This window comes from Dysidea avara, chromosome 1 (assembly GCF_963678975.1).
Source record: "Dysidea avara chromosome 1, odDysAvar1.4, whole genome shotgun sequence".
Lineage (NCBI taxonomy): Eukaryota > Metazoa > Porifera > Demospongiae > Dictyoceratida > Dysideidae > Dysidea > Dysidea avara.
The window spans coordinates 50,238,081-50,265,422 of NC_089272.1; the positions used below are offsets into that span (position 1 = coordinate 50,238,081).

The following is a 27,342-nucleotide window of genomic DNA, read 5'->3' on the forward strand; positions in this document are numbered from 1 at the left end:
CTAGTAGAGAGTTCAGCTACAAACTAGCCACCTTGTAGAGACATCAGCTAGAAAAGTTACCTTGTAGAGAGTTCAGCTACAAAGAAACCATTCTGTAAAGAGCTCAGCTGCAAACAAATCACCTGTACAGAATTCAGCTACAAACAAATCACCCTGTAGAGAGATCAGCTAGAAGAAATTACCTTGTAGATAGTTCAGCTACAAACAAATCTCCCTGTAGAGAGATCAGCTAGAAGAAATTACCTTGTAGAGAGTGAAGCTACAAAGAAACCATTTTGTAAAGAGCTCAGCTGCAAACAAATCACCTGTACAGAATTCAGCTACAAACAAATCACCCTGTAGAGAGATCAGCTAGAAGAAATTACCTTGTAGATAGTTCAGCTACAAACAAATCACGCTGTAGAAAGATCTGTCTGTTATTCAGTTAGAAGAAGTTACTTTGTAGAGAGTTCAGCTACAAAGAAACCATTTTGTAAAGAGCTCAGCTGCAAACACATCGCCTGTACAGAATTCAGCTACGAACAAATCACCCTGTAGAGAGATCAGCTAGAAGAAGTTACCTTGTAGATAGTTCAGCTACAAACAAATCTCCCTGTAGAGAGATCAGCTAGAAGAAATTGCCTTGTAGAGAGTTCAGCTACAAAGAAACCATCATGTGGAGAGTTCAGCTGCAAAGAAATCACCACTGCCCAAATTTCAAGGCAATAGCTCTTTCCAATCTGAAGTTATCAATTGTCAAAGTTGGCAAATTGGATGTGTGTGGAAGGCCCCTTTTTGCAAATCCGGTCACATATGTATTATATATATAATTTGTACATTTACTGATAAAATATTTAAAGTATATCTACTTCATCTTTACTTCTTCCTGTAGTAAAGAAAAAAAACATAGGTTAAAAAAGTCCCAAAGCTGGCCATAGGCCGGCTTTGGGGTATACAAATACAAAAAGAAATGAAATCTAATCCAAAACAGCCAAGCTGTAAAAAAAGTGTGCGGCCCTCAGAAAGGCTATGGTGAAAAAAGATGTGAAATCCAAGGTGGCGGCCAAGAAATGGCTGTGATGGTAGGTTAATGGTAAAAATTTTAATAACGACAATTCAGGTGAATTTTTGTGCCGCTTCACAAAATTTACCTGAATTGTCATTATTAAAATTTTTACCATTAACCTACCATCACAGCCATTTCTTGGCCGCCACCTTGGATTTCACATCTTTTTTCACCATAGCCTTTCTGAGGGCCGCACACTTTTTTTACAGCTTGGCTGTTTTGGATTAGATATACTTTACATTAACAAAGCAATGGGAAATTGGGAATCATCAACTACTGTAAATCTCAATTTCCTTGATCTGAAATTTGTCAGACCAATATGAAAACGGGCAGCAATCTTTCCAATTTGATTAACAAATGGCTGATGGCTTCAGATATTTTCATCTCTGGCATTGAAATTTTCACATTTGAGAAAAATTTTGGCATTGTGAGGCCTGAAAACTATAATAATATTATAGAGTAAAGTTTAAATTCTTCAGATACAACACAAAATTATCCTTGATGCAGAGGCTGTACGGTAGCTAAAACAGAACACAGACTTAATACAGAAATTTAAGTAAACTGTTTTAATTACAAGTGATAACTACAACATTTGCAATTTACTGCCAAAAATTCATCTTTACTACCTAAATGTAAGCTTTAGTTAAATATGCTCAAAACTTTGTCCAAAATGCTTTCAGGAATTTCAATCTATTATGCTCTTCAGTGTTCCCATTATGCTTGCATTATGCTCCTAGATTCACAACATTTCTTACAATAATCTGGAATATTTTAATCAGTGATTGCTCTATTAAAGCATTTTACTACAAAGTGACTGTTCTACATGCCCAGCCAGCCATAGGGCTCTTGACCTTGCTCTGATAGAAGGTCAGGTGCCTTTCCCTTAATCCAATAAATTTTTTAGTCTTTCTTTTGGCTAGCACTTCAACATCTAGTGCTAGGGGTGGTGGCAATGGGTGCTGGATACCCCGGGGAAATAAAAAAATAATAATAATAAATTAGAGAGTACTGATCTAAGGAGCTATGTGCCACGCAATACATTTGAGTGTTCTATTGCAGTTTGCATTTTCCGCTGACTGCTCTATTAGGGCGTTTCAATCTAGTTTCAAAAAACTAAGCTCCTGACTGCTCTATTAGGGCGTATCAATCTAGTTTCAAAAAACTAAGCTCCATAGTTTGAAATATCCACCTAATATGCTAGCACTATGCTGGCATGGCATTTTAGTCTATTATGCTTTTGTTATGTTGGCATATTTCATGCAGGCCTACCTAAACAAGTAGAAGAAAAATTAGGAATTTTAAGTTGCATTAGCTATAGGGATCAAAAAGTAGAGAAACAAGGGAATAGCTAAAATGTAGTGAAGAAGATATACAGATAGTGGAGCAGATATACTAGTGGACATTTAATCTCTATACTGAATTAGTTCAAACTTAATAAAGGAGGTACCCAGAGGTTTCCACTGCAAAAATGGTTACTTTTCATTCTGGTATCATCTCTTAAGTTATGGATGCTTAAAAATGAAATTTCCTAGCTAAAACAGACATTTGTATGCCAAATATTGGCACCACTTTTTCACACCTCACATAACATACTGTACTATTGTGTGTCTTGATTATGAAGTACCATCAGGGGAGGCTATGTGGGCTAGAGCCCCCACTCCTAATTTAGAGGGGCTTAGCCAGACCAGTATCAAAAGTTGTACTGTATAGGTTTTAACTTACCAATTTGATTCCTCAGTTCAGTGTCATCCAGTGTGGTAGTTTCAAGTATCATCACATTACACTCATATATACCCTCATCTCCCTCCATCAGGTACATAAACTGGAGACTACTAGTGTAATTGTTACCACTAACACTGGTTGGGTTGATGGTCACTCTACTATCATTTGTAATTGTGTCTCCTCCAGGTCCCATCCAAATTATCATTACTGAACTGAACTCCACTCCACTAACTGTACTCACTGTACACTGGATATCTTGAGGACTACCTACCATGGCTCCTTGTATAGGACCAGATGGTGTTATACTGACTGTAGGAGTAGGAACTGTAACATCCAGTGTGACATTACCAGTAACCATAACTGGTGGACTAGTATTGATCACTACCTCACACTGGTACACTCTATCGTCATCAGTTGTGCTCAGTAATGGGATTGTGTAAGATGTCAAATATTTTACTGAGTTCTCACTTGATAGGCTTTCATTTGCTCCTTTCAGCATAAGACTTTGCATGCTATTTCTGCTCCACACAATATCCACTCTACTGGTGATACCTCTCACAGTAGTCACACTACATTCCAGTGTTAGTGACTGACCAACTATCTGAGTGTTGGGAGCAGTGACTTTAATATTACTTGGAGAGGGCACTATATGACATAAGAAAGAACTCACATTTGAAATTGTAAGACCTAATTATACCAAAATAATCATTTTACACATATTTTTTGTTTAACCAATGTTTGAATGTGCCTTATGATTATTTGCAGGAACAATTCAACTCTTACATGATTATTTTGTTTCAGTGGAAGTAATAATGTACATACCTCTTTTTGGGACCATACTGTAACTATGTAGATGCACTCTAAATTGTGAGGCATCACCTTTGTTCACTGTATTTTCTATACAATTCCTAAAACCTGACCTTTTCAAAACACAACTATAATAATTATTATTGATATCCAGGCTCTTGAAACTTTGCAGGAAAGTATGTTATAGTTGTATCACAGCAGGAATAGTTGTTGACATGAGTCTGAGGTATAAAGCATTAATAACTAGATATTCTACAACTGCTTTGATACAACTGGTTTATATTCAAGTATAATACTGTGGGTATTTGGATGTATATGGATTCAGGTACAGACATGTTATACTGATTTTATTGCCAACTAGGTCCCAGAGCATAATTTAAAGCATACTAGGTGACTAAAAAGCATCAAGCACTATGTCAGCATAATAGTGCCAATATTTGAAAATTTAATTAAAATGGGTAATGTGCGATAATTTAACACCTTACTGGACTGTATGTTAGTTATTCATACAGTTCCAGTAAAGTCTTTGAAGCATGGCTCCATTTGTATAGAAGTAACAAATAAGGCATTTGTATAACAAACAAATTTTAATTTTCTTGAAGAGAATAAAATTAATGCTCAGACTATCCCAATGTCTAATATATTAAAGACTATTTTTAGAGGTAAGTTACATGTTTTATATTTGCAACACACCAGCTAACTGAAGACTTACTCACCACTGAGTGTGTATATTATGACAAAATCCGTTGTATTTGTTTCCAGTATCATCACATTACACCTGTATATGCCCTCATCTCCCTCCATCAGGTACATAAACTGGAGACTACTAGTGTAATTGTTACCACTACCACTGGTTGGACTGATGGTCACTCTACTATCATTAGTAATAGTGTCTCCTCCAAGTCCCACCCAACTTATCATTACTGAACTGAACTCCACTCCACTAACTGTACTCACTGTACACTGGATATCTTGAGGACTACCTACCATAGCTCCTTGTATAGGACCAGATGGTGTTATACTGACTGTAGGAGTAGGAACTGTAACATCGAGTGTGACACTATCAGTCATCATATCTGGTGGACTAGTGTTGATCACTACCTCGCACTGATACACTCTACCATCATCAGTTGTGCTAAGTACTGAAATGGTAAATGTGGATGTGTACATTGTGGAATGGTCAGAAAAATTAGCATTTAATTTAGTTCCATTTATTCTTTGTAATTCTTCTCCATCATTACTCCAGACAATATCCACTCTACTGGTGATACCTCTCACAGTAGTCACACTACACTCCAGTGTTAGTGACTGACCAACTATCTGAGTGTTGGGAGCAGTTACACTTACATTACCCAGAGGAGGAACTACAGAATAATAAATTATGAATCATTTATATTACTAACATGCCAGACATACATGATTATTACTACACAGTGCATATACCGTATATTGGAATGATTCACAAAAAAAGATATTTGTGAATGGTCCATCACTTCCCAATTCGTGAGAAAAATTTGCGATTTAGTGCGTGAAGCAATTTCTGGGGTTGGGTGCATGCCTATTGTATCATTCTAACATCTTCCCTTCGTGTGCTTATTCTTCAAAGACACTAGCTTTCTGTGTCTTATATAGTGTTATTAAACAGTCACAAAACAGTCTTGAGAAAGGAATAATTAGCTGGATTAATCCAATAATGTTACATGTAAAGTCATAATTAGGAAAAATTTGTTTTCTAAGTCCTCACAAGTAGGATAATTGCCCTGATCTCAGTTTTTAAAATGAAATCATTTTGTGAAATTGACAATATCTACAATGATGAAATATGATGTCATAATAGACAAAAAGGCCAAATAATGTAGGCTATAGAGACTTTCACACACAGTAATGGAAATAAATGTTGTCTATAGTTGTTTACATGTGGAAAAAAGAGATAATAATGGTAAAAGTAGTAAACATTTTGTAACCATGTAAAATGGTCTTCAGCAAGAAAAATACATTGAAATTTTTTTAGATTTACCAACAAATAAGCACATTTGTATTGGATTATATTCCATATTCCTTACTTTCACCATTTTTTCAAATTTATAAATGCTATCATAGGAAAATGCTATATACCTCATCTAATACCTCCCTGTACATAGTCCCCACACTAACAGAGCCATTTTGTTTGTGATGTCAACAATTTGACAAAAAAGTCATTGCAGATATCACTCATAGTAAATTTCACTACATTCACTACAAAACAAGCTACTATATTTTACTTACCAGTCAAATTGCTTATTATAACAGTATTCGATGCACTTGTTTCCAGTATCACCACATTACACTCATATGTACCCTCATCTCCCTCCATCAGGTACATAAAGTGGAAACTACTAGTGTAATTGTTACCACTAACACTGGTTGGGCTGATGGCTACTCTACTATCATTTGTAATAGTGTCTCCTCCAGGTCCCATCCAGCTTATCATTACTGAACTCAACTCCACTCCACTAACTGTACTCACTGTACACTGGATATCTTGAGGACTACCTACCATAGCTCCTTGTATAGGACCAGATGGTGTTATACTGACTGTAGGAGTAGGAACTATAACATCCAGTGTGACACTACCAGTAGCCATAACTAGCGGATTAGTGTTGATCACTACCTCACACTGGTACACTCTACCATCATCAGTTATGTTCAGATGAGAAATTGTGTTGATAGATGTGAAGCCCATGGAAGTTTCAGTTGTAAAGCTGGCATTAATTCCTTGAACTACCTCTGCTAGCAAATTATCACTACTAGTCCACACAATATCCGCTCTACTGGTGATACCTCTCACAGTAGTCACGCTACACTCCAGTGTTAGTGACTGACCAACTATCTGAGTGGTGAGGGTGGTGACATTGACAGTTGGTGTTGGTACTAAATACATGTAGTGGAAAGACAATGAGGAAGAATATCATTTCAGTGCATAGCATAATACTTGACAATGTATATCATAGTACAGTGGAACCTCAGCTATTTGAACCCCTTGGAACCAATGGTAGTCTGTAAGTCTAAAAAGTCTGTATTTCTGAAACTGTGCATATATAACTTAAAGTAGAAAAAGTCTGTATTTCTGAAACTGTGCATATATAACTTAAAGTAGCATAAAGCATTTTTTTTAAATTATCAGTATTTTCAACTACCCTAATAGAACAGTCACTGCTCTAATAATTAATTATAGCAGTCACTTCCATAGTTCAGTTAACCAAGCAAGTGGGTTCTGGATATAACTGAGGTTCTACTGTATAATGCATAGATACCTCAACTCTCACACACTATGTATGAGAAACTCTCATTGGATTGCATGGTTTTCCATCTCATACATTAGAAAATTCATCTCTTACATGTAAGATCTGTCAGGAAGGCACTCTAAGCTAAAATTGGAGAGGAATAATCAACAAAATTTGCAATTTCTACATAAAAACTTTTAAAATCATCACTAAGATCTCATTCATAAGTATATAACTCTCACTCATTTTAGCCTCAGGCATCACTTCAAGTGCACTTTACAGGTATGCAAGCTAATTGCATAGAAACTCATTTAAAGTACGGTATTTTGTATCACTCTGAATGCAAATTTGGGATGGACAGTGAATAACCAATGCTGAAAGTAATAAAGTGAAGTTGATTTTGATTTAAGTACTGTACATGTAAATAAGGCTGGAAGCTGAAATATCCCGTGATGTTTATTATTCAGTACAAAGCACATGGTATGATAAAAGAAATGATTGATTACAGGTACTGTATTTAAAGCATTTGCAGATGCATGTACTGGCAACCCATAACTTGATGCGTTAATTAGGTACCAGAGTGCAATTAGGTTTCCTAACATACCACTTTTACTTTGTGTAACCTTGAAAAGATTTAAAACATGAGCAGTACAATTAATCAAACTTGGAACAGCTATAATTAATTAATTAATTTATGTTTTATTTATTAAGGTTTTACAGCACAAGTGCTGAAGGTCTGTAGGACACCTGGTCCTATAGCTCATCTAAAGATGATAAATTAATTTCATTAAGTATGTTGTAAAAAGTTGAAGAAAGAAGAAATAATCCATGACTGGACCTGGGCAGGCTTGATCCTGCAGCCACTCGATATAAACCCCTTTTGCAGATCTTGTCAAAATTAACTTAGCATTTATAAGGCATGTTTCACTACAAGGTTGCTTATGTTTACTTTCATTTAACTAATAAGTATTTATCTACACTCTTATGCAAAATAATTCAGTTATTATCAATTCAGCTTTACTGTTATGTGATAACTTTTACTGATTACCATAAGCCATACGGATTTGATTTTATGGTTAAAGCATATGGTAAGTCAGTAACTTACCTATAATATTTGTCATCTCTGTTGTACTCCTTCTGCTTGTTTCCAATATCATTACACCACACTCATATATACCCTCATCTCCTTCCATCAGGTACATAAACTGGAGAATACTAGTGTAATTGTTACCACTACCACTGGTTGGGCTGATGGTCACTCTACTATCATTTCTAATAGTGTCTCCTCCAGGTCCCATCCAACTTATCATTACTGAACTCAACTCCACTCCACTAACTGTACTCACCGTACACTGGATATCTTGAGGACTACCTACCATAGCTCCTTGTATAGGACCAGATGGTGTTATACTGACTGTAGGAGTAGGAACTGTAACATCCAGTGTGACACTACCGGTAGCTATAACTGGTGAACTAGTGTTGATCTCAACCTCACACTGGTACACTCTACCATCATCAGTTGTGCTCAGTTGTGGGATGGTGTAATAAACTGAGTATACCATTGCTACACGTTGTGCTAAACTTGCATTTACTCCCTCAGTTCTATTAATCTCTAAACCATCACTACTCCACACAACATCCACTCTACTGGTGATACCTCTCACAGTAGTCACACTACACTCCAGTGATAGTGACTGACCAACTATCTGAGTGTCAAAACTTGTTACAGTGGCATTGTCAAGGATCACAACTATAAAAACAACAACCTTCAGATATATGCTGAATACTAACATGTACTTCAATTAATAAATAGAAATAGCGTTGGGGATAATGTATTACAGTATATTGTCATGTAATGCATTATTTTCTTGGGTAAGTAATAATACAAAACACTATTACATAATTATTAAAGTAATGCTTTGCTTCAGTGATGTGCTAGTTACAAAACCATGCAAATCAAATTTGATGTAATTAACATGCCTTGGTGTGGGTATAGGAGAAATACAGTGTGAACCTACGTACCACACCATGGTAAATGAGGCTAACATGGTTAACATATCCTATCCTGCCTGTTGTGTTTTGTCATAGCACCATGAATTGAAATCAATATGCTTGCTTGAGTCAGGTTTGAATTTTGGACCAATCTTGTACAATAGGACGATGTCATAATGAATCACTACTAGTTTGGGAGATTAAGATCAAGAGATCCCTAAATAAACATATGCTGTGTTCACATGCGCAATAGTTGCACATGTGATATTTGTATGCGTGTCATTTGCATGCATGATAGCTAGTTGGATGTGTGATATTTGCTTGTGTGATATTTGCATGTGTGTTAGCTAGTTGCATGCGTGATAGTTACATGTGTGATAGCTAGTTGCATGCGTGATATTTGCATCCTGCCAGGCAATGTAGTCTCATGGTATTTTGTCAATTGCTTCACAAATGACACATTCACTGCAGTTTGTGCTCCCGTGTCTAGGTTAATCCTTTTCACTCTTTGTACTTTCCACTCTTTGTGTTGCTGCTTACCCACTGCAATTTGTGGTCTTTGCAATACATTTTCTTGCCACGACGTGTATGAACCATTAAATTATTTTTCTTGATTCATGCAAATCACTTGCTGCTGCAACAAGCACCAATTATGACTGTGATGTGTTCCTAAGGTACATAATTTCACTATGTATTGATTGTCAAAGCTTAAACTACAGGTATATTCCCATTAAATATATGTGTTCTTCCCATTACACGTGTGTGTGTGTGTGTGTGTGTGTGTGTGTGTGTGTGTGTGTGTGTGTGTGTGTGTGTGTGTGTGTGTGTGTGTGTGTGTGTGTGTGTGTGTGTGTGTGTGTGTGTGTGTGTGTGTGTGTGTGTGTGTGTGTGTGTGTGTGTGTGTGTGTGTGTGTGTGTGTGTGTGTGTGTGTGTGTATGTGATACTACAATACAGTATTATTATTGTAATGGGGTGATAGGGAACTGAGAAAATTTGGGGAAAATTTGGGCGGATTAAGTGCTAATTATTTGTGCATGGCAAAAACCAAATCAATTATACTAGATCTAGCTCACATGACATTCAGTGGTTGCAGATATCATGTTGTGTTGCTATACATATATTGTGCATTGCTGCAATCTAGTATATACTTATTGGAAGGCATTTGTTTCATGGTCAACTTTTAAACCAGTTATGTACTGTATTGTGCCATATTCACAATGTTATCTGCCTGTCTTGTGCAAAAGTTATTACACCCTAGCCCAATAATTTCCTCAGTCGCTTTTTCCCCAAAATATTTGTGTGTAGATCTTTGCATAAGTGTTTACCTGTTTTGTGTTGTTATGTATACTTTATTGCACTTGGTCAACATTATGTGGTAGGTATTTGCATGTGTGTTCATTTGTTAAGTGTTACTCCATATTCACTTAATGGCTTTGTAGAAAATGTTATTGTGATTAGAATTATTGCAAAAGTAGGAAATAGAGCCTGGTGCGATGGAAGGGTAGTGTATATAGCTAGGAAAATATTACATAGTCATGTTTATTTTGTACATGTGGACATATATAAAATCCATGGTAAGTGGTGATTGCACCCCGGGGTGTGCACTGCTAGAATCCACTAAGTGCACACTGCCCGAGGTGTTGCAAAACCAATCAGCATATTAATTGTTAATTGTTGGTGCTAGTTGTGAAATCAAAGTAAAAATGGCAGCCAAATATGGCAATAAAGACTCATAATGGCCATTGTTGTTTGATATTTAGTCACCTAAATGGTGCTCCTACATGAGTTTAGTTTGTTCAATTGATGAGTTAAAGGTTGTGCTTTGTTAACCTTAATTTAAGTAAAGCAGCATAATAAGTTAGGGGCTTGTCCAGAAGCTAATCAAACACTATCACACTGTGCTTGCCAGTTTTTGTTAAAATTGAGAAGGGCTGCAGTGGACATCGATCACAAATGATCAAGCCAGGTCAACTACTGCCCCTAAAATAGACTGGTAGGGCAATGTACTGCTGCTGCTTCTTATCCTCTTTGTATTCTTCTTATTCTACTATCACTGCTGCTGCTGCTGCTGCTGCTGCTGCTGCTGCTGCTGCTGCTGCTGCTGCTGCTGCTGCTGCTGCTGCTGCTGCTGCTGCTGCTGCTGCTGCTGCTGCTGCTGCTGCTGCTGCTGCTGCTGCTGCTGCTGCTGCTGCTGCTGCTGCTGCTGCTGCTGCTGCTGCTGCTGCTGCTGCTGCTGCTGCTGCTGCTGCTGCTGCTGCTGCTGCTGCTGCTGCTGCTGCTGCTGCTGCTGCTGCTGCTGCTGCTGCTGCTGCTGCTGCTGCTGCTGCTGCTGCTGCTGCTGCTGCTGCTGCTGCTGAGGTTATTCCACCCTGCTATAGCTGGTTTAACCTTGACAATTACTTTCTTTCTATTTTGGATATAGAGCTACCACCAAAATGACAATAACCTTGGTATAATCAGTGCACATGCATCAAAAGGTGTAGGATTTGGTACCACTGACATAGTTTTGAACATAAATGCTATGCTAGTTGAGCTTGGAGCATAACAACAGACTTCAGATTGCATTGAGCATTAGTTTAGCATAAAGGAAGCAGGTTTGCTTTGTCAAGTGTTGAGTAACTAAAATGTATAACATTTGCATGAAAAATTGATATACTCTAATAGAACACCCACTGCAAAATAAAAATCCCTAATACTGCAGTCATGTATAGCTAACTTGGAAGGCATTTACTCTGTTATAAAACACCAGTGCAAATAAATACAAGCAGTACAATACAATATAGCCATGAACAGGCAACCATAAAAATATAGCAATAATTGGTATCAGCATCTGTATCTGTGAAAACACTGCTGGGTATCAATATCAAATATACATATATCAGTATTTTCTGCATTGGTGGAACACCATATTTAATATTGCGTCTCCAAACATTGTATGTCATGCATTAACACAGTTAGTGATATACACAATAGGAAGCTGGAAATCTGCATATACGCAAACTTTTATTTGCCTACACAAGTTTATTAGCCACTGTGACTTAAACTATCAATAACAGATTACCATTAGAACAGAATGACACATAAGATTGGCATTATACATGATACTTTGTTATAGCGATACTTAACTACAGGTAGCTACATGTACTTCCTAGGCAAGAATTTATGTATATGTAATTTAATTGAAACATAGCAGACACAAATCTGTACTAATATATACACATACCATTGAGGTTTCTGAGCTCTACAGAATTATTCACAAAGGTTTCCAGTATCATCACATTACACTCATATGTACCCTCATCTCCCTCCATCAGGTACATAAACTGGAGACTACTAGTGTAATTGTTACCACTACCACTGGTTGGGCTGATGGTCACTCTACTATCATTTCTAATAGTATCTCCTCCAGGTCTCATCCAACTTATCATTACTGAACTCAGCTCTACTCCACTAACTGTACTCACTGTACACTGGATATCTTGAGGACTACCTACCATAGCTCCTTGTATAGAACCAGATGGTGTTATACTGACTGTAGGAGTAGGCACTGCAAAATAAAAATTTATAATATTATTATTTGATAGTACTGTGTAGTAGGGATCATGAAGGTTTGAGCTTTTCTATCCAAATATCTATCAGAAACCGACCTCACAATGCTTCACAATACCTTTACAATCCTGTTATAAACAAACCCAAAGTATACCTTTACAGTAACTAAAATGCTTCCAATATAATGCTATGGAATTCTAAATAGTTAATCTATTGCAATTTCTACAGACAAGGATAACTTAGGATTATTTATCATTCAACTTTTGGCATTCTGCAGTATGTACAATGCATGCATCATGGTTTGCTATTTGTGTTTCCTTCTCACAGTTCAACACATAAATTTGCAAAAAACACGACAATGGCATTGTACATTACCTATGGACACTTCCCTTAATTTTTATACCCTCCATCTGCAAGTTTATTTAATATTATGTAGCTTCATGCATTGTCCTCCATGTATAGGGCTATGTAACAGCCAGAAAATTATCAAGAAATAACTATTTCCATAATAATATTATAGAACCAGATGTATTCAGTTTATTGTGTAACTATGCTCTGATACGTCTGGCACCTGTCATCATTATTTTTCTTTTGACATTGTGCTTTAGAGTTTCACTAATAATGAATTATGCTACAAAAGTGTATAGATTAATCATACAATAATATTTTGATAGCACTGTATATTAGGGATCACAAAGAACTGGACTATTCTAGCCAAAAATGCCACCCTAAAACCAGCCTAAATTTCCCTTCATGACAGCTTGGCAGCACTGGTTAGGCACAGCCGAACCCTAAAATGTCTTCAGACCAACACTAAATCCTTCCAAAAAGTTTCTGCAGAATTTTTTAAAAATTATATTCAACAGAATTTTATGCTGATTAACTGCCTAACTGACTGCCCGATGCCTCCAGCAAAGCATAATATTCAACAATGGATAAGGTTAGGGCTTGATTTCTACACTGTTCGATGTCGTGTCATCCTGAGATGTGCCTTTTTGCCAACCACAGTGCATACAATACATGAATCATGGACTTACCTTTACTGTATATCCCATCACTTTTCTCTGACAGTGCCAGGTGTCAATTCAATGAAGCACATAAGGTTTCTTCTCTGCTGACTACCACGTTATTATGAAAACTGTCTGCAGTAACTGGAATGGTATTTCTCGTATTATACTCCATCTGTGGAGCTATGTAATGGGCTGAACAAAGCTTAAAATGAAGCATTATGGTACTTCACTTATTGTAATAATTCAGATTCCTTTCTTTCTTTTGATGCATTATGCACATGTTCATTATCCATAATAATGAAAAAAGTAAACAAACAAACAAGTACAAGGAAAAAATATAGGAATTATAAAGTTAGATAAGGGATCAAAAAGTAGTGAAATAAGGGAATGGCTAAAAAGTAGTAAAACAATAGAGGTTGCCAATACCTGCAGATATACTTGTCGACATTTAATTCCTATACTTCAGTCTATAACCATGGTCCACTAGTACATCTTGCAGGATAGGCAACCTCTCTTGTTCACTACTTTTAGCCATTCCCTTGTTTCACTACTTTTTAATCACTAATTCAACTTTAAAATTGCTAATTTTTCCTTCTACCTATTGAAATTATATGGCAAAATACATGAATTAAAATTTCAGAGACTGCGTATGTAGTCGGTAACATTACAATAAAACAAGAGTCATTATTATTGCTTAAAGTGCAATTTACTACTTTATTAGCCATGTAGTTCAATAAACCACAATAATCAAAGTAGGAAGTAATTTTGCACTGCAGATAATGATGAAAATCCTTCCTTGTTTATTAGGTACTTTTATTGTAATGATTTTCATCAGTTCGCAAAATCCTTATGCTTGTACTTTACTGACCACACTTACCAGTAACATTAAATATAATACTATCTGTAGCTATTATTGGTGGACTAGTATTGATCACTACCTCACACTGGTACTCTGTGCCATCATCAGATGTGTTCAGTTGTGGGATGTGATAAGTGTCCATGTAAAATGCACCGTTATTACCAAAGAAACTTGCATTGAGTCCTTGAACAGTTGTGAGGTAAACATTGTCTTTTTTCCAAATAATATCCACTCTACTGGTGATGCCCCTCACAGCACTTACATTGCACCCCAGTGTTACTGGCTGACCTAGTTCTTGAGGGTTAAGCATGGCAACAGCCACAGTTGGATCTGGAACTAAATAAAAAGTAAATTTAAAAATGTATCTTATTATCCTTGGTATACAGGAGCTTTGTAATTACAGTCAAAAATATATATCAGCCAAAAAATTGGGTAAGATGGAAATCCTGCTTAATAGTTTGTTCTACATAATATTAGTTGTGGAAACATTGAACATAGTACAATTATGTAGTTACAGCTTGTGACAATTGAATGAATCATATTTAATGTTTTATATGATTGTATTTTAGAAAGCCACAAAGAATTGAGGCACATCAACTTACTATTGAGGCTGCTAATTTCCAACAAACCATATGCAACTGTTCCCAGTATCACAACATCACAAATATACTTATCTTCATCTCCCTCCATCAGGTACATAAACTGTAGACTACTAGTGTAATTGTTACCACTACCACTGGTTGGGCTGATGGTCACTCTACTATCATTTGTAATAGTATCTCCTCCAGGTCCTATCCAACTTATCATTACTGAACTCAAATCAGCTCTACTACCTGTACTCACTGTACATCGAATATCTTGAGGACTACCTACCATAGCTCCTTGTATAGGACCAGATGGTGTTATACTGACTTCTGGAGCAGGAAATGTAATGTGCAGTGTTAGATTACTGGCAGCTACAACTGGTGGATTAGCATCAATTATCACCTCACACCGATATGTTCTACCATCATCATTTACACTCAATGATGAAATGGTGTAAGTGTTACTGTACACATCTAAGTCTTGTATTGCAAAATCCTGCCACTTTTTCCTTCGGTTTGTAAGGTGGCACCATTACTACTCCAAGTAAAATCCACTCTACTGGTGATACCTCTAACAGTAGTCACACTACACTCCAGTGTTAGTGGCTGACCAACTATCTGAGTGTGATGTGCAATGATGCTTAAACCATAAGTCGTGGGAACTACACACAAAAGAAAAAGTCACATAATATTATCTTCAGGATGCATTACCATAGATACATTACAATAGATGATAAGACGATGAACTAACCTGTGAGGTTTCTTATTTCAATGTAGTCTGATGCCTCAGCCGAAAATATCATCACATCACAACTATATATACCCTCATCTCCCTCCATCAGGTAGGTAAATTCAAGAGTGCTGACGTAATAACTATTTATTGAAGAAATTGGGCTAATGGTCATTCTACTATTATTTCTAATAATATCTCCTCCAGGTCCCATCCAACTTATCATTACTGAACTCAACTCCACTCCACTAACTGTACTCACTGTACAGTGTATTTCTTGAGGACTTCCTACCACACCATCTATTATTGGACCAAATGGTACTATTGATACATCAGGTGTAGGAACTACAAAGACAACTGTAAATACTTAAGACAAATAAAATATTAAAATACCGGTGACATCCAGTGTGATGCTGTCTGTAGATGATATTGGTGGACTAGTGTTGATCACTACTTCACACTGGTACACTCCACCATCATCGGTGATGCTTAATTGTGGGATAGTATAGGTGAAAGTGTATATAGCTAAATTATCATGGGAGTAGCTAACAGTAACTCTCTTGGCAGTTACTATACGTAAGCCATCCCTTCTCCACACAATATCCACTCTACTGGTGACACCTCTCACAGTAGTCATATTACACTCCAGTGTTAGTGGCTGACCCAGTGCTTGGATGGTAGAAGTATTCAGAGCTATCCCTAATAATTGAACTAAAAAACAAATTGTGTAATTATTGTACCGTGTAGAAAAGGTACGCATGTGCAATTAATTTTTCCTATCCTACACAGTGTAGTGCTGTATAGTAGAGATATCACTAGTAGGGATCCAAGCACTAATAGGTAGTAAAAGATTGAAATTACTACGCATCTATGTGGAAATTTAAGTTAAACTCCACATAGCAATGTTGCTATACCACCATGTTTCTTGTTTCACTGCATTTTAGTATATGGGTCCATGTTTCATCTAATAATTTGTTCAAATTCTCTAGTTTTCACATTTACAAAAGTTAACATCTTTGTCTAGTATGGCGTAATACTTGAAGCAGTGTACTGCACCATGCACGATATTTAGTTAAGTGGAGTGGCCTTTTCATGCCTTGTTTTCCATTGTGCTTCTAATAAGGGGCATGTATATTGCTATGAGTACAGCTAGATCATTAAGGAGAGCATCTCTCAATTGTTATTTGTCCAGCTAGATCATCTGATAGGAGTGTGTCTGTCGATTGTTATTGGTTCATTATAATGAGTTCATAAAAAGTCCTACCTTGTAAATAGAGTTCTCTAACAGTAATACCTCTTAAACTAGTGGCATAACTGCTTCAAATAAATTTGTGGCATCTAAATAAGAAAAGTATTGATATGGAAAATTAACACCTTGACTTTATTTCATGAAGAGGAAGACAACCAGCATAAATGACGATAAAAGGAAAGGCAAAGTACAGAGGACAGACACTCATGGGAACCCCAAAAAATGGTGGTTGTATATATGATGCGTTGTTTGAAGCTTTTAGCCATCTGACTGCAGTAAAGCTGGGAGGAAGAAGGCAGGCAGACTAAAAATAGGAGTTTTAGCAAGTTTTAAATCTTCAGAATGGGGTTTTACTTAGATTAAGTGCTATATTCGACGTTTAATATGTTAAGATTATTAGAGTACTTTTTGCCACTTAGTATATTTCTAGGGTGAGTGGTATTTTAGCAGGCACTGTTCACTACTTGGGCAATCCCTACTTAATCAGTACTACTGTACTGTTTGATAGACAAGCTTTCTATGCTGTCAGCTTAGAATATCCTTCATTAAAACTCAGTAGTTTAATATTTTTAAACTAGGTGCGTGTCCACAGCCAGCCTTCAACCGGCTGTGGGCATGCGGGTTTACTGAAATTGTTTTTGTAAATGTGTGTGTGTGTGTGTGTGTGTGTGTGTGTGTGTGTGTGTGTGTGTGTGTGTGTGTGTGTGTGTGTGTGTGTGTGTGTGTGTGTGTGTGTGTGTGTGTGTGTGTGTGTGTGTGTGTGTGTACCTATCTATTTATCTACCTATGTTTGTTCATACACACCCACGTGAGCAAAATTGTTAAATAACGGTAATAGCAGCTTTTATGTAAAAAGTAAAAGTAAAATGAAGTGTGTATTAACTTCTGCACAGATAAACTTTGCTCTGAGGGGGTTTCTTTTTGGCAGACTGAAATAGGGATGTGGTAACTTCCCTCAGACTTTGTGAATTACCTTCCCTTTAGGGTTTTACAGGTGTTTAACAACTAAAAAACAACTGTGCAGGCCTCGTAGACTACTAGGAATAGCCTATCCCTTTGAGTTGAAAGAGGGCATATCCCTTACATACACAAATGAAATGAAGAACAGTTTTGAGGCTTTGTTGAGGGAATTTGTGGGAAAAAAACACAATAGCCCAACTATAAAATGGTTTAGAAGATACTTCTGTGTGTAACATGTTAGTAAAAGTTGTTTGTTTGTCAAGCACTTCCTTAGCAGTGCATAGCAACATAATTGAAAAATTACAAAAATTTTATGAATTACAAAATACGAGAATTACACACACTAATAATAATGTATTATTGCAAAACCAAACACCCTTTTGGTTAATACACTAATACCTATTGTTGGTTAATTCCAGATGAGTTAGCTAGCTGTATGGCACCTAGTTTTTAGAAGTAGCACAACATCAACTCATTTATCATAAAATGTTGATAATCACAGTATGCGGGTTTAAGGATTAATTAAGATATATATCAAGACACACGGTAGTGTGTCGTGCGGCCCAAGAAGCCGGCGCGCAACCCCGTGAGTATATTGACAGGAAGAAAGAAAACGCAATTTTCGCACCTCCGTAGCTCTGTGCTGCCTTGATGAAACAAGACAAATTTTGCTGTGTAGATTCCCTCCACCATCAGCACTCCACATTCCAAATTTGAGCGAAATCGCTTCAGGCATTCCTGAGATATGCGACTTCAAAAATTGGCTTAGTTTCTTCGTTTTTTTTTTTTCTTCTTATTTTTCTTCCTCTTTTCGCACACTTACAAAAACTGCTATAAAACGCGAACGCGTTATCCGATTGCCTTGAAATTTGGCACACAGAAGGGGGGTATAAAGGCGCATCTCGGTACCAACTTTGGCTGGAATACCATAAACAGGCAAAGAGTTATGAGCGATTATGCACGAAAAATAACACCAATATATTGTCACGCCTACAGGGTAAACCGCGTATGGGAAGAAGCTGAAAATCGGTGGGTGAATAGGTTAACTATTGAACCTCAAACCTTTTGTGGTTTGAAAGTAATCGAGCTAAAAACCAGGAAGATACAGCGAAAAAATCATCAGTGTGTAACAATTACGCAATCGAGATTAGCTAATTTTTAATTTTTATTATTATTATTATTATTATGCTTGCCAAGCCTACCAGATAAACCACTTGGGGTAATGCTTTGAAAATCGCTGTACAGATGGAGTTATCATCTTAGAAAGGCTCTTCAATGGTGTAGAAAAATCAGACTTAAAGCCACGGAGTTATAACACGAAATCCAACTTGGTGTAGCAAGTGCGAGATCGAGATACTCTAATAGAGCAGTCACCCTGAACAGAATTCAAGAAATCAGTTAGAACATTATCAATTTCCAACATGCATGTTAGGAGCTGCACTGCATGGTAATATTAGTCTGCATGGCACTGCATGGTTTTAATATTATCAATTTCCAAAGAAAGGGTACATGCACAAAAGGCTTATAGACTGTACAAGATGGTCTGGCCCCAAAAACATACAATACAAAAAGCAACACAGAAACATTGACTAGCTACAAAGTAAAACAAACAAGCAAATAAAAACAACTATACCAAGCAATGGCGGATCCAGGATGGGGCATTTGGGGCAAATGCCCCCCCCCCCCCCCTTCACTTTGTTGAGGAGCCAGCCATACTTCTAGCTACTTAGCTAGCTTTATGTCAGACCAAGAAACTCATGACAATATGCAGCATTTATTACAAATTCACCTGAAATAAAAGCGAATCAAAGTGAAACTAACTGTGAACATATGCTGTGAAATTGCCACCCGCACCTCCGTACTAAGCGCCTCTAAAAATAATTATCATGTTGCTGTTATTCAGAGCTTTTAAAACAGCTTTTAAGACTCTGAAAAGGCCAAAATAGCTAATAGCAACAGTGAGATACTACTGAGGCGATTATTTGCCGATTCAAAAGTGCAGCACTGAGCAGGGGTTCTGGCTCTCCCCAACCATTTACTGTTTGTGCCCCTCCCCTTGCCAGCCCCTGGATCCGCCCCTGCCAAGAGTAACAATGAGTAGATAAGGGGCATCAGTTGACAAATAACAGCGGAGCCGTGATCTAAATGAGTATGAACTAGTTTATTAGCTAATCACTCCCTACCATCCAGACATTGGGATATATAATTAATTTCCAGACTCCATCCATCACTTCACTGTTAAAATGGGTTCTTCCATGAACTCCTCTCAGGGTGTTATAAGTGCTGTTACAATCAAGACCCTCAGTGGGTGTTTCACTTCCACCCTTTAATGGTGTGAATAAAACACCCATGTGTGTTTCATGATTTTTAAAAGAAATGAATTACAACAGTTTCACCTATGGTGCAATGGCCTATGCACCTATGGTGCAATGGGACCTGCCTGTATCAAGCATGAACATGTATGTTTGTATATGGCATTATAACTCTACAGTAATAACATTGTAACAGATACATAACACACTTACACTGTGAAAAAGGTGGGATATAAGATGGTATTTCCAGTGGCTTATTGAATACAAATAAGCTTTAATATAAATCCTGTATTATACTAATGTTATACTTTAGTATATCATGTTATACTTTAGTATAATGCATACTATACTATTACATATATGGTTTCAATTTAATTACCACAATACTTGAAATAGCTTATATCTAATATAATGCCCACACTTAACCATCACATATATGGTTTCAGTATGTTTAACACATTAACTAAAGCCTTATGTGGGATTGTTAGTATCTAATCCAAAACAGCAAAGCTGTAAAAAAAGTGTGCGGCCCTCAAACAGGCTATGGTGAAAAAAGATATGAAATCCAAGGTGGCAGCCAAGAAATGGCTGTGATGGTAGGTTAATGGTAAAAATTTTAATAACAACAATTCAGGTGATTTTTGTGCCAAGACCAAGCGGCACCAAATTCACCTGAATTGTTGTTATTAAAATTTTTACCATTAACCTACCATCACAGCCATTTCTTGGCCGCCACCTTGGATTTCATATCTGTTTTCACCATAGCCTTTTTGAGGGCCGCACACTTTTTTCACAGCTTGGCTGTTTTGGATTAGATTTGACTTCTTTTTGTATTTGTATACCCCAAAGCCGGCCTATGGCTGGCTTTGGGACTTTTTAAACCTATCATTTTTTCTTTACCACAGGAAGAAGAAAAGATGAAGCAGATGTACTTTAAATATTTCTGATTGTATCAGTAAATGTACAAATTATATACATAATACATGTATTTATTACAAAAATCTCCATGGTAGTTTCTTTGTAACTGAACACTCTACAAGGTGACATCTTCTAGCTGTTCTCTCTACAGGGTGAATTGTTCGTAGCTGAACGATCTACAAGGTAACTTCTTCTAGCTGATCTCTCTACAGGGTGATTTGTTCGTAGCTGAACTATCTACAAGGTAACATCTTCTAGCTGCTCTCTCTACAGGGTGAATTGTTTGTAGCTGAACTCTCTATAGGGTTATCTGTTTGCAATTGAACTCTCTACAGGATGGCTTCTTTGTAGCTGCTCTCTCTATGGGGTGGCTTGTTTCTAGCTGATCTCTCTACAGGGTGAACTTGTTTCTGGCTGAACTATCTACATATGATTTGTTTGCAGCTGAACTATCTACAAGATAACTTCTTCTAGTTGATCTCTCTACAGGGTGATTTGTTTGTAGCTGAATTTTTTACCAGTGATTTGTTTGCAGCTGAGCTCTTTACAGAATGCTTTCTTTGTAGCTGAACTCTCTACAAGGTGACTTCTTCTAGCTGAACTCTCTACATGGTGGTTTGTTTGTAGCTGAACTCTCTACAAGATGACTTCTTCTAGCTGATCTTTCTACAGGGTGATTTGTTTGTAGCTGAACTCTCTACAAGGAAACTTCTCAAGCTGATCTCTCTACAGGGAGATTTGATTGTAGCTGAACTCTCTACAGGTGATTTGTTTGCAGCTGAACTCTCTACATGATGATTTCTTTGTAGCTGAACTCTCTACAAGGTAACATCGTCTAGCTGACCTCTCTACAGGGTGATTTGTTTGTAGCTAAACTATCTACAAGATAACTTCTTCTAGCTGATCTCTTTACAGGGTGATTTGTTTGTAGCCGAATTCTGTATATAGGTAATTTGTTTGCAGCTGAGCTCTTTACAGAATGGTTTCTTGGTAGCTGAACTCTCTACAAGGTAACTTCTTCTAGCTGAACTCTCTACATGGTGGTTTGTTTGTAGCTGAATTCTCTACATGGTGGTTTCTTTGTAGCTGAATTCTGTACTGGTGATTTGTTTGCAGCTGAGCTCTTTACAGAATGGTTTCTTTGTAGCTAAACTCTCTACAAAGTAACTTCTTCTAGCTGAACTCTCTACATGGTGATTTGTTTGTAGCTGAACTCTCTACAAGGTGACTTCTTCTAGCTGATCTTTCTACAGGGTGATTTGTTTGTAGCTGAACTCTCTACAAGGAAACTTCTTCTAGCTGATCTCTCTACAGGGAGATTTGGTTGTAGCTGAACTCTCTACAGGTGATTTGTTTGCAGCTGAACTCTCTACATGATGATTTCTTTGTAGCTGAACTCTCTACAAGGTAACATCTTCTAGCTGATCTCTCTACAGGGTGATTTGTTTGTAGCTGAACTATCTACAAGATAACTTCTTCTAGCTGATCTCTTTACAGGGTGATTTGTTTGTAGCTGAATTCTGTATATAGGTGATTTGTTTGCAGCTGAGCTCTTTACAGAATGGTTTCTTGGTAGCTGAACGTTCTACAAGGTAACTTCTTCTAGCTGAACTCTATACATGGTGGTTTGTTTGTAGCTGAATTCTCTAAATAGTGGTTTCTTTGTAACTGAACTCTCTACAAGGTGACTCCGTCTAGCTTATCTTTCTACAGGACAATTTGTTTGCAGTTGAATTCTGTACAGGTGATTTGTTTGCAGCTGAGCTCTTTACAGAATGGTTTCTTTGTAGCTGAACTCTCTACAAGGTAACTTCTTCTAGCTGAACTCTCTACATGGTGGTATGTTTGTAGCTGAACTCTCTACAAGGTGACTTCTTCTAGCTGATCTTTCTACAGGATGATTTGTTTGTAGCTGAACTCTCTATAGGGTTATCTGTTTGTAATTGAACTCTCTACAGGATGGTTTCTTTGTAGCTGCTCTCTCAATGGGGTGACTTGTTTCTAGCTATCTCTCTACAGTGTGAACTTGTTTCTGGCTGAACTATCTACAGATGATTTGTTTGCAGCTGAACTCTCTACAAGGTGATTTCTATTAGCTGATCTCTCTACAGGGTGATCTGTTCGTAGCTGAACTTTCTACAGGGTGATTTGTTTGCAGCTGAACTCTTTATATGATGGTTTCTTTGTAGCTGAGCTCTGTACAAGGTAACTTCTTCTAGCTGATCTCTCTATAGGGTGACTTGTTTGTAGCTGAAATATCTGCAGGGTGATTTGTTTGTAGTTGAACTCTCTACAAGGTGATCCTTCTAGCTGATCTCTCTACAGGATGACTTTTTCTAGCTGAACTCTCTACAGGGTGATCTGTTCATAGCTGCACTCTCTACAGGGTGATATGTTTGCAGCTGAACTGTCTACATGGTGGTTCCTTTGTAACTAAACTCTATATAAGGTGATGTCTTGTAGCTGATCTCTCTACTGGATGACTAATTGTTTCTAGCTGATCTCTCTATAGAGTTATAACTTTCTCTATAGAGTTATAACATGTTTGTATAGCTGAACTCTTTACAGAGTGGTTTTTTTGATTGGTTGCTGAACTCTCCAGCTACACGGTGACTTGTTTGTACTACAGAGTGACTTGAATGTTTGTAGCTGAAGTCTCTACAGAGTGACTTACTTGTAGCTGAACATTGCATAAAGTAACTTGTTTGTAGCTGGTCTAGATGAACTCTCTATTGGGTAGCTATTTTGTAGCTGAACCCTTTATGCAGTGACTTGTTTGTAGCTGAATTCTCTACAGAGTGACTTGTTGTCTCTACAAGGTGACTTGTTTATAGCTGAATTCTCTTCGGTGTGACTTATAATGTTCTGAATCTCTACAGCAACATATTTGTAGCTGAACTCTCTACAGAGTGACTTGCTTGTAGCTGAATTGTCTATAAGATTAACGGTTTGTAGCTGAACTCCCTACAGAATAACTTGCAATGTCATATAATTCTGTAATGGAGTAAGTTAGATACGTAGCTGAATGCTCTATTAGGGTGACTGTTCTATTAGAGTATCTCGATCTCGCATATGCTACACGTAGTTGGCTTTGGAATCATAACACAGTGGTTTGTACTCCGATTCTTCTGTACTACTGCAAGAAATTTCTATGATAATTATTCCAGCTACACATCAATTTTCAGCTCACTGCTCTAAGCGGTTTGCCTGGTAGGCGTGAAAACTAATAATTTTTATTCATAAAAATCGATCGCGTAATTGTGACACAGGTTGGGTTTAGTGTCATATCTCGATGGCCTTTAACTGGGTTCCTTTCAAACCATAAAAAGGCACTCCTACGATAGTTACTCCATCTACATAGCAATTTGTAGCTCATTCCTTCAAGCGGTTTACCCTGTGGGCATGACAGACCTTCGACCTTATTTTACGCAAATAATCGGTCATAACTCCGTGAATGTTCATCGGATTCCTACCAAACTTGGTACTGAGATTCGCCTTAATGAGCCCTTTAAGTGTACCAAATATCAGCCCGATTGGAGTGCGCATTCGCGTTTTATGGCGGATTTTGCAAAGTGTGCGAAAAGAAGAAGCAGAAGAAGAAGTACATGTACGTAGAAGAAGAAAAAAACGAAGAAAAAAAACCCTAACTTTGGCCGCTCGTATCTCGGCAATGGCTGGAGCGATTTTCTTTATATTTGGAATGTGGACTCCCCTACCTAGCCGGCACGTCTGTAGCAACTTTGGTTTCAATCGGATAAGGAAGCACGGAGCTATAAAGGTGTGAAAATCGCGTTTACTTTCTTCCTGTAAATATACTCACTGTGTGGCGCGCCGGCTTCTTGGGCCGCACGGCACATTACCGTGTGTCTTGATAATACAGGTTATACCAAGCTTTTTTGTATTCAATAAGCCACTGGAAATACCATCTTATATCCCTCTTTTTTCACTGTGTTACTTGAAATGTTTTCTTACTCTATGTATGGTTTTCAATTTGTATTTTTTATTATTTTTTTTAAAAATGATATTTAATCAGGGAAAATAGTGTCAGCCAAAGAAGGCTGTTTTTCAGCTATGCCCTGAGAGCACAACAAAAAAATACAATACAATATAAGTACATACATACACAACAAAACAGAATTACATTGTACAAAATAATGTTTTAAAACCATTCACAGTTTTAGCACTGTATAGTGCTTTAGGTAATCTGTTCCATATGGCCGTACCCCTGTACGCCAAAGACTGTTTTCCATAATTAGTTCTAACACTTGGAACAAATAATCGGTGTAAATTTCTACCAGAGCGACCAGTAACATCCACAGCATATGAAAAAATCCCACGTAAATAAGGAGGGGAAATCTTGTTGAGAATTTTAAAAACCTGTACAGCTGTGTGAAAAGTACGCCTTTCAGTTAAAGATGATCGGAAGTTAAAGTTATCAGAGGAATGGAAAGATGATGTAAACTTAGAATGGAGTCTTTCCAAATGACGAGTACTACTAGAATTTGATGGTAACCACACAGTATCACAATAATCCAACACCGGTAAAATATAAGCTTGATATAGCAACTGCAGAACTCTAGAGGAAGCCGGCCTAACCCGATTCATAGCAAAAAGTTTCCTTCTAACTCTACCAAGAACATAATCCACATGAACCTGCCAAGTGAGATGCCGATCAAAATATACACCCAAATACTTAGTAGAACAAACTTGCTTCAAGATAGCACCATCCAACATTATTGTGAGATTCAGCCCTCCAGTTCTCTGGCGGGAACCAATGAGCATACATAATGATTTAATCATGTTCAATTTGAGTCTATTAACAACCAGCCAAGTGGAAACATTCTCTACATCTGCTTGAAGGGTTTTTTCCACAACAGAAAGGTCACCATGGCTAAAGTGAAGCTCCGTATCATCTGCATACATATTAATGTCAGACAAAGAAATAACACTTGGCAAGTCATTGACATAAATAGAAAAAAGTAAGGGCCCTAGGATTGAACCCTGGGGAACTAACCACCAAGCATCACTTCGATTGTGGGTTTTAGATACTTATTTACAACTTTTGTCACATAAAACTGCAATAAGTGCCATAAGGTAAGTATACTTTACTTTTACTTAGTAATTTGTTGGAATTAATTAGCTCTCTGGACTCCACTCAATCTTCCCAAACAAGGAAACACCAAGAACAAAATTGAATATCTACAGCTGTTGGCTGAATCTGACTGCCTTAACATTGCCAATTACGATACAATTGAAATAACAATGTTAGGTCACTTTCAAGTTTCTGCTATCAAGAATTTGTTGAATTTGTTAAGCTTTGTTCATCCCGACTTGAAGAAACCAAAGTCTGTTATTAAGGAATGGTTAGATGCCACTGCCTCTGCCAGTATTTCTGCCGCTCACAGAATATTTCTAACAAGAAACCGTAAAGAGTGGTGCACCAACTAAATTTGTAATAGTATTTCATTGTCTGTAATACAGTAGTTAGTTAGTTAGTTGTTTCATTTTGTAATTTTTACCTTGCCGTGACCACAGTGTGGTTCTCTACAAGGGTCACTTTGTGGTCGCATGCTCCCCGAGGACTAATATGCTTTTTGTTTTGTTTTGTGCATCTTTTCATCACAAATGATGGCTCTCTCTCATAGTTTTTTTCTCCTTTTCATCACATAGTAATTATGTCACGGATCTACAACAGCAATGCACTTATCTATAAAGAGTTTACTGTATATTACGCTCATTTGTACAGAAGTATTGTGCAGGCTTTTTATAGTCTGAGCATGAGCGGCAAGACAATTAAGTTGTTGTTGCATGCTATAGGTGTTAGCTACCATGCAGTGCAGCTCCTAACATGCATGTTGAAATCTCCCCAGAAGTAAGTTGTGTGTGCAGACTATAGCCATGCACAGGTAGCAGTTCAACCACACAAACAAACAGGAGGCAAACCATGTGACCATTAATATTTTGGATGGGATTGTATAATTCTAGTACTTAATGGTGGTGACGAACATGCTGCTGAACATGACCTTGACAATGGCTAATGCTTAAAAATCCATAATGTGCTATTGCATTTAATGTAGAGCCATTTACAGGCCTTATGTCTTTTGCATATATAGCTACACATACTGGGATCGTGTACATAATATTACTCTTCCAGGTGTTTGTAGCCAGTTTGTGTCTACCAGATTTACCTTGCTGTTATACTGCTGAATATTTTGCAATAGTCATTCACACTGACTTGATAGTTATTAGCACATTGGAGAGGGAAATGAAGGTAATTACATTGAGCGTTTACACTTTAGTAAAGATGTTCTTTTGCAACTGCAACTACGACAAGTGTTCAC

General features: G+C 37.3%; 1 protein-coding gene across 1 annotated transcript; it reads right to left on the reverse strand.

Moving 5' to 3' along the window:
* Positions 1–1,497: 1,497 nt before the first annotated feature.
* Positions 1,498–25,924, reverse strand: LOC136247295 (mucin-3B-like). The gene is made up of 13 exons (XM_066038912.1): positions 25,225–25,924; positions 15,956–16,261; positions 15,584–15,907; positions 15,402–15,494; positions 14,851–15,210; positions 14,267–14,584; positions 8,214–8,587; positions 7,943–8,042; positions 6,111–6,484; positions 5,840–5,921; positions 4,291–4,938; positions 3,039–3,412; positions 1,498–1,566 (listed from the first exon to the last, which is right to left on the reverse strand). The coding sequence occupies exons 1-13, from the start codon at positions 25,922–25,924 to the stop codon at positions 1,498–1,500; spliced, it is 4,122 nt and encodes a 1,373-aa protein (XP_065894984.1).
* Between the last annotated feature and the right edge of the window lie 1,418 nt (positions 25,925–27,342).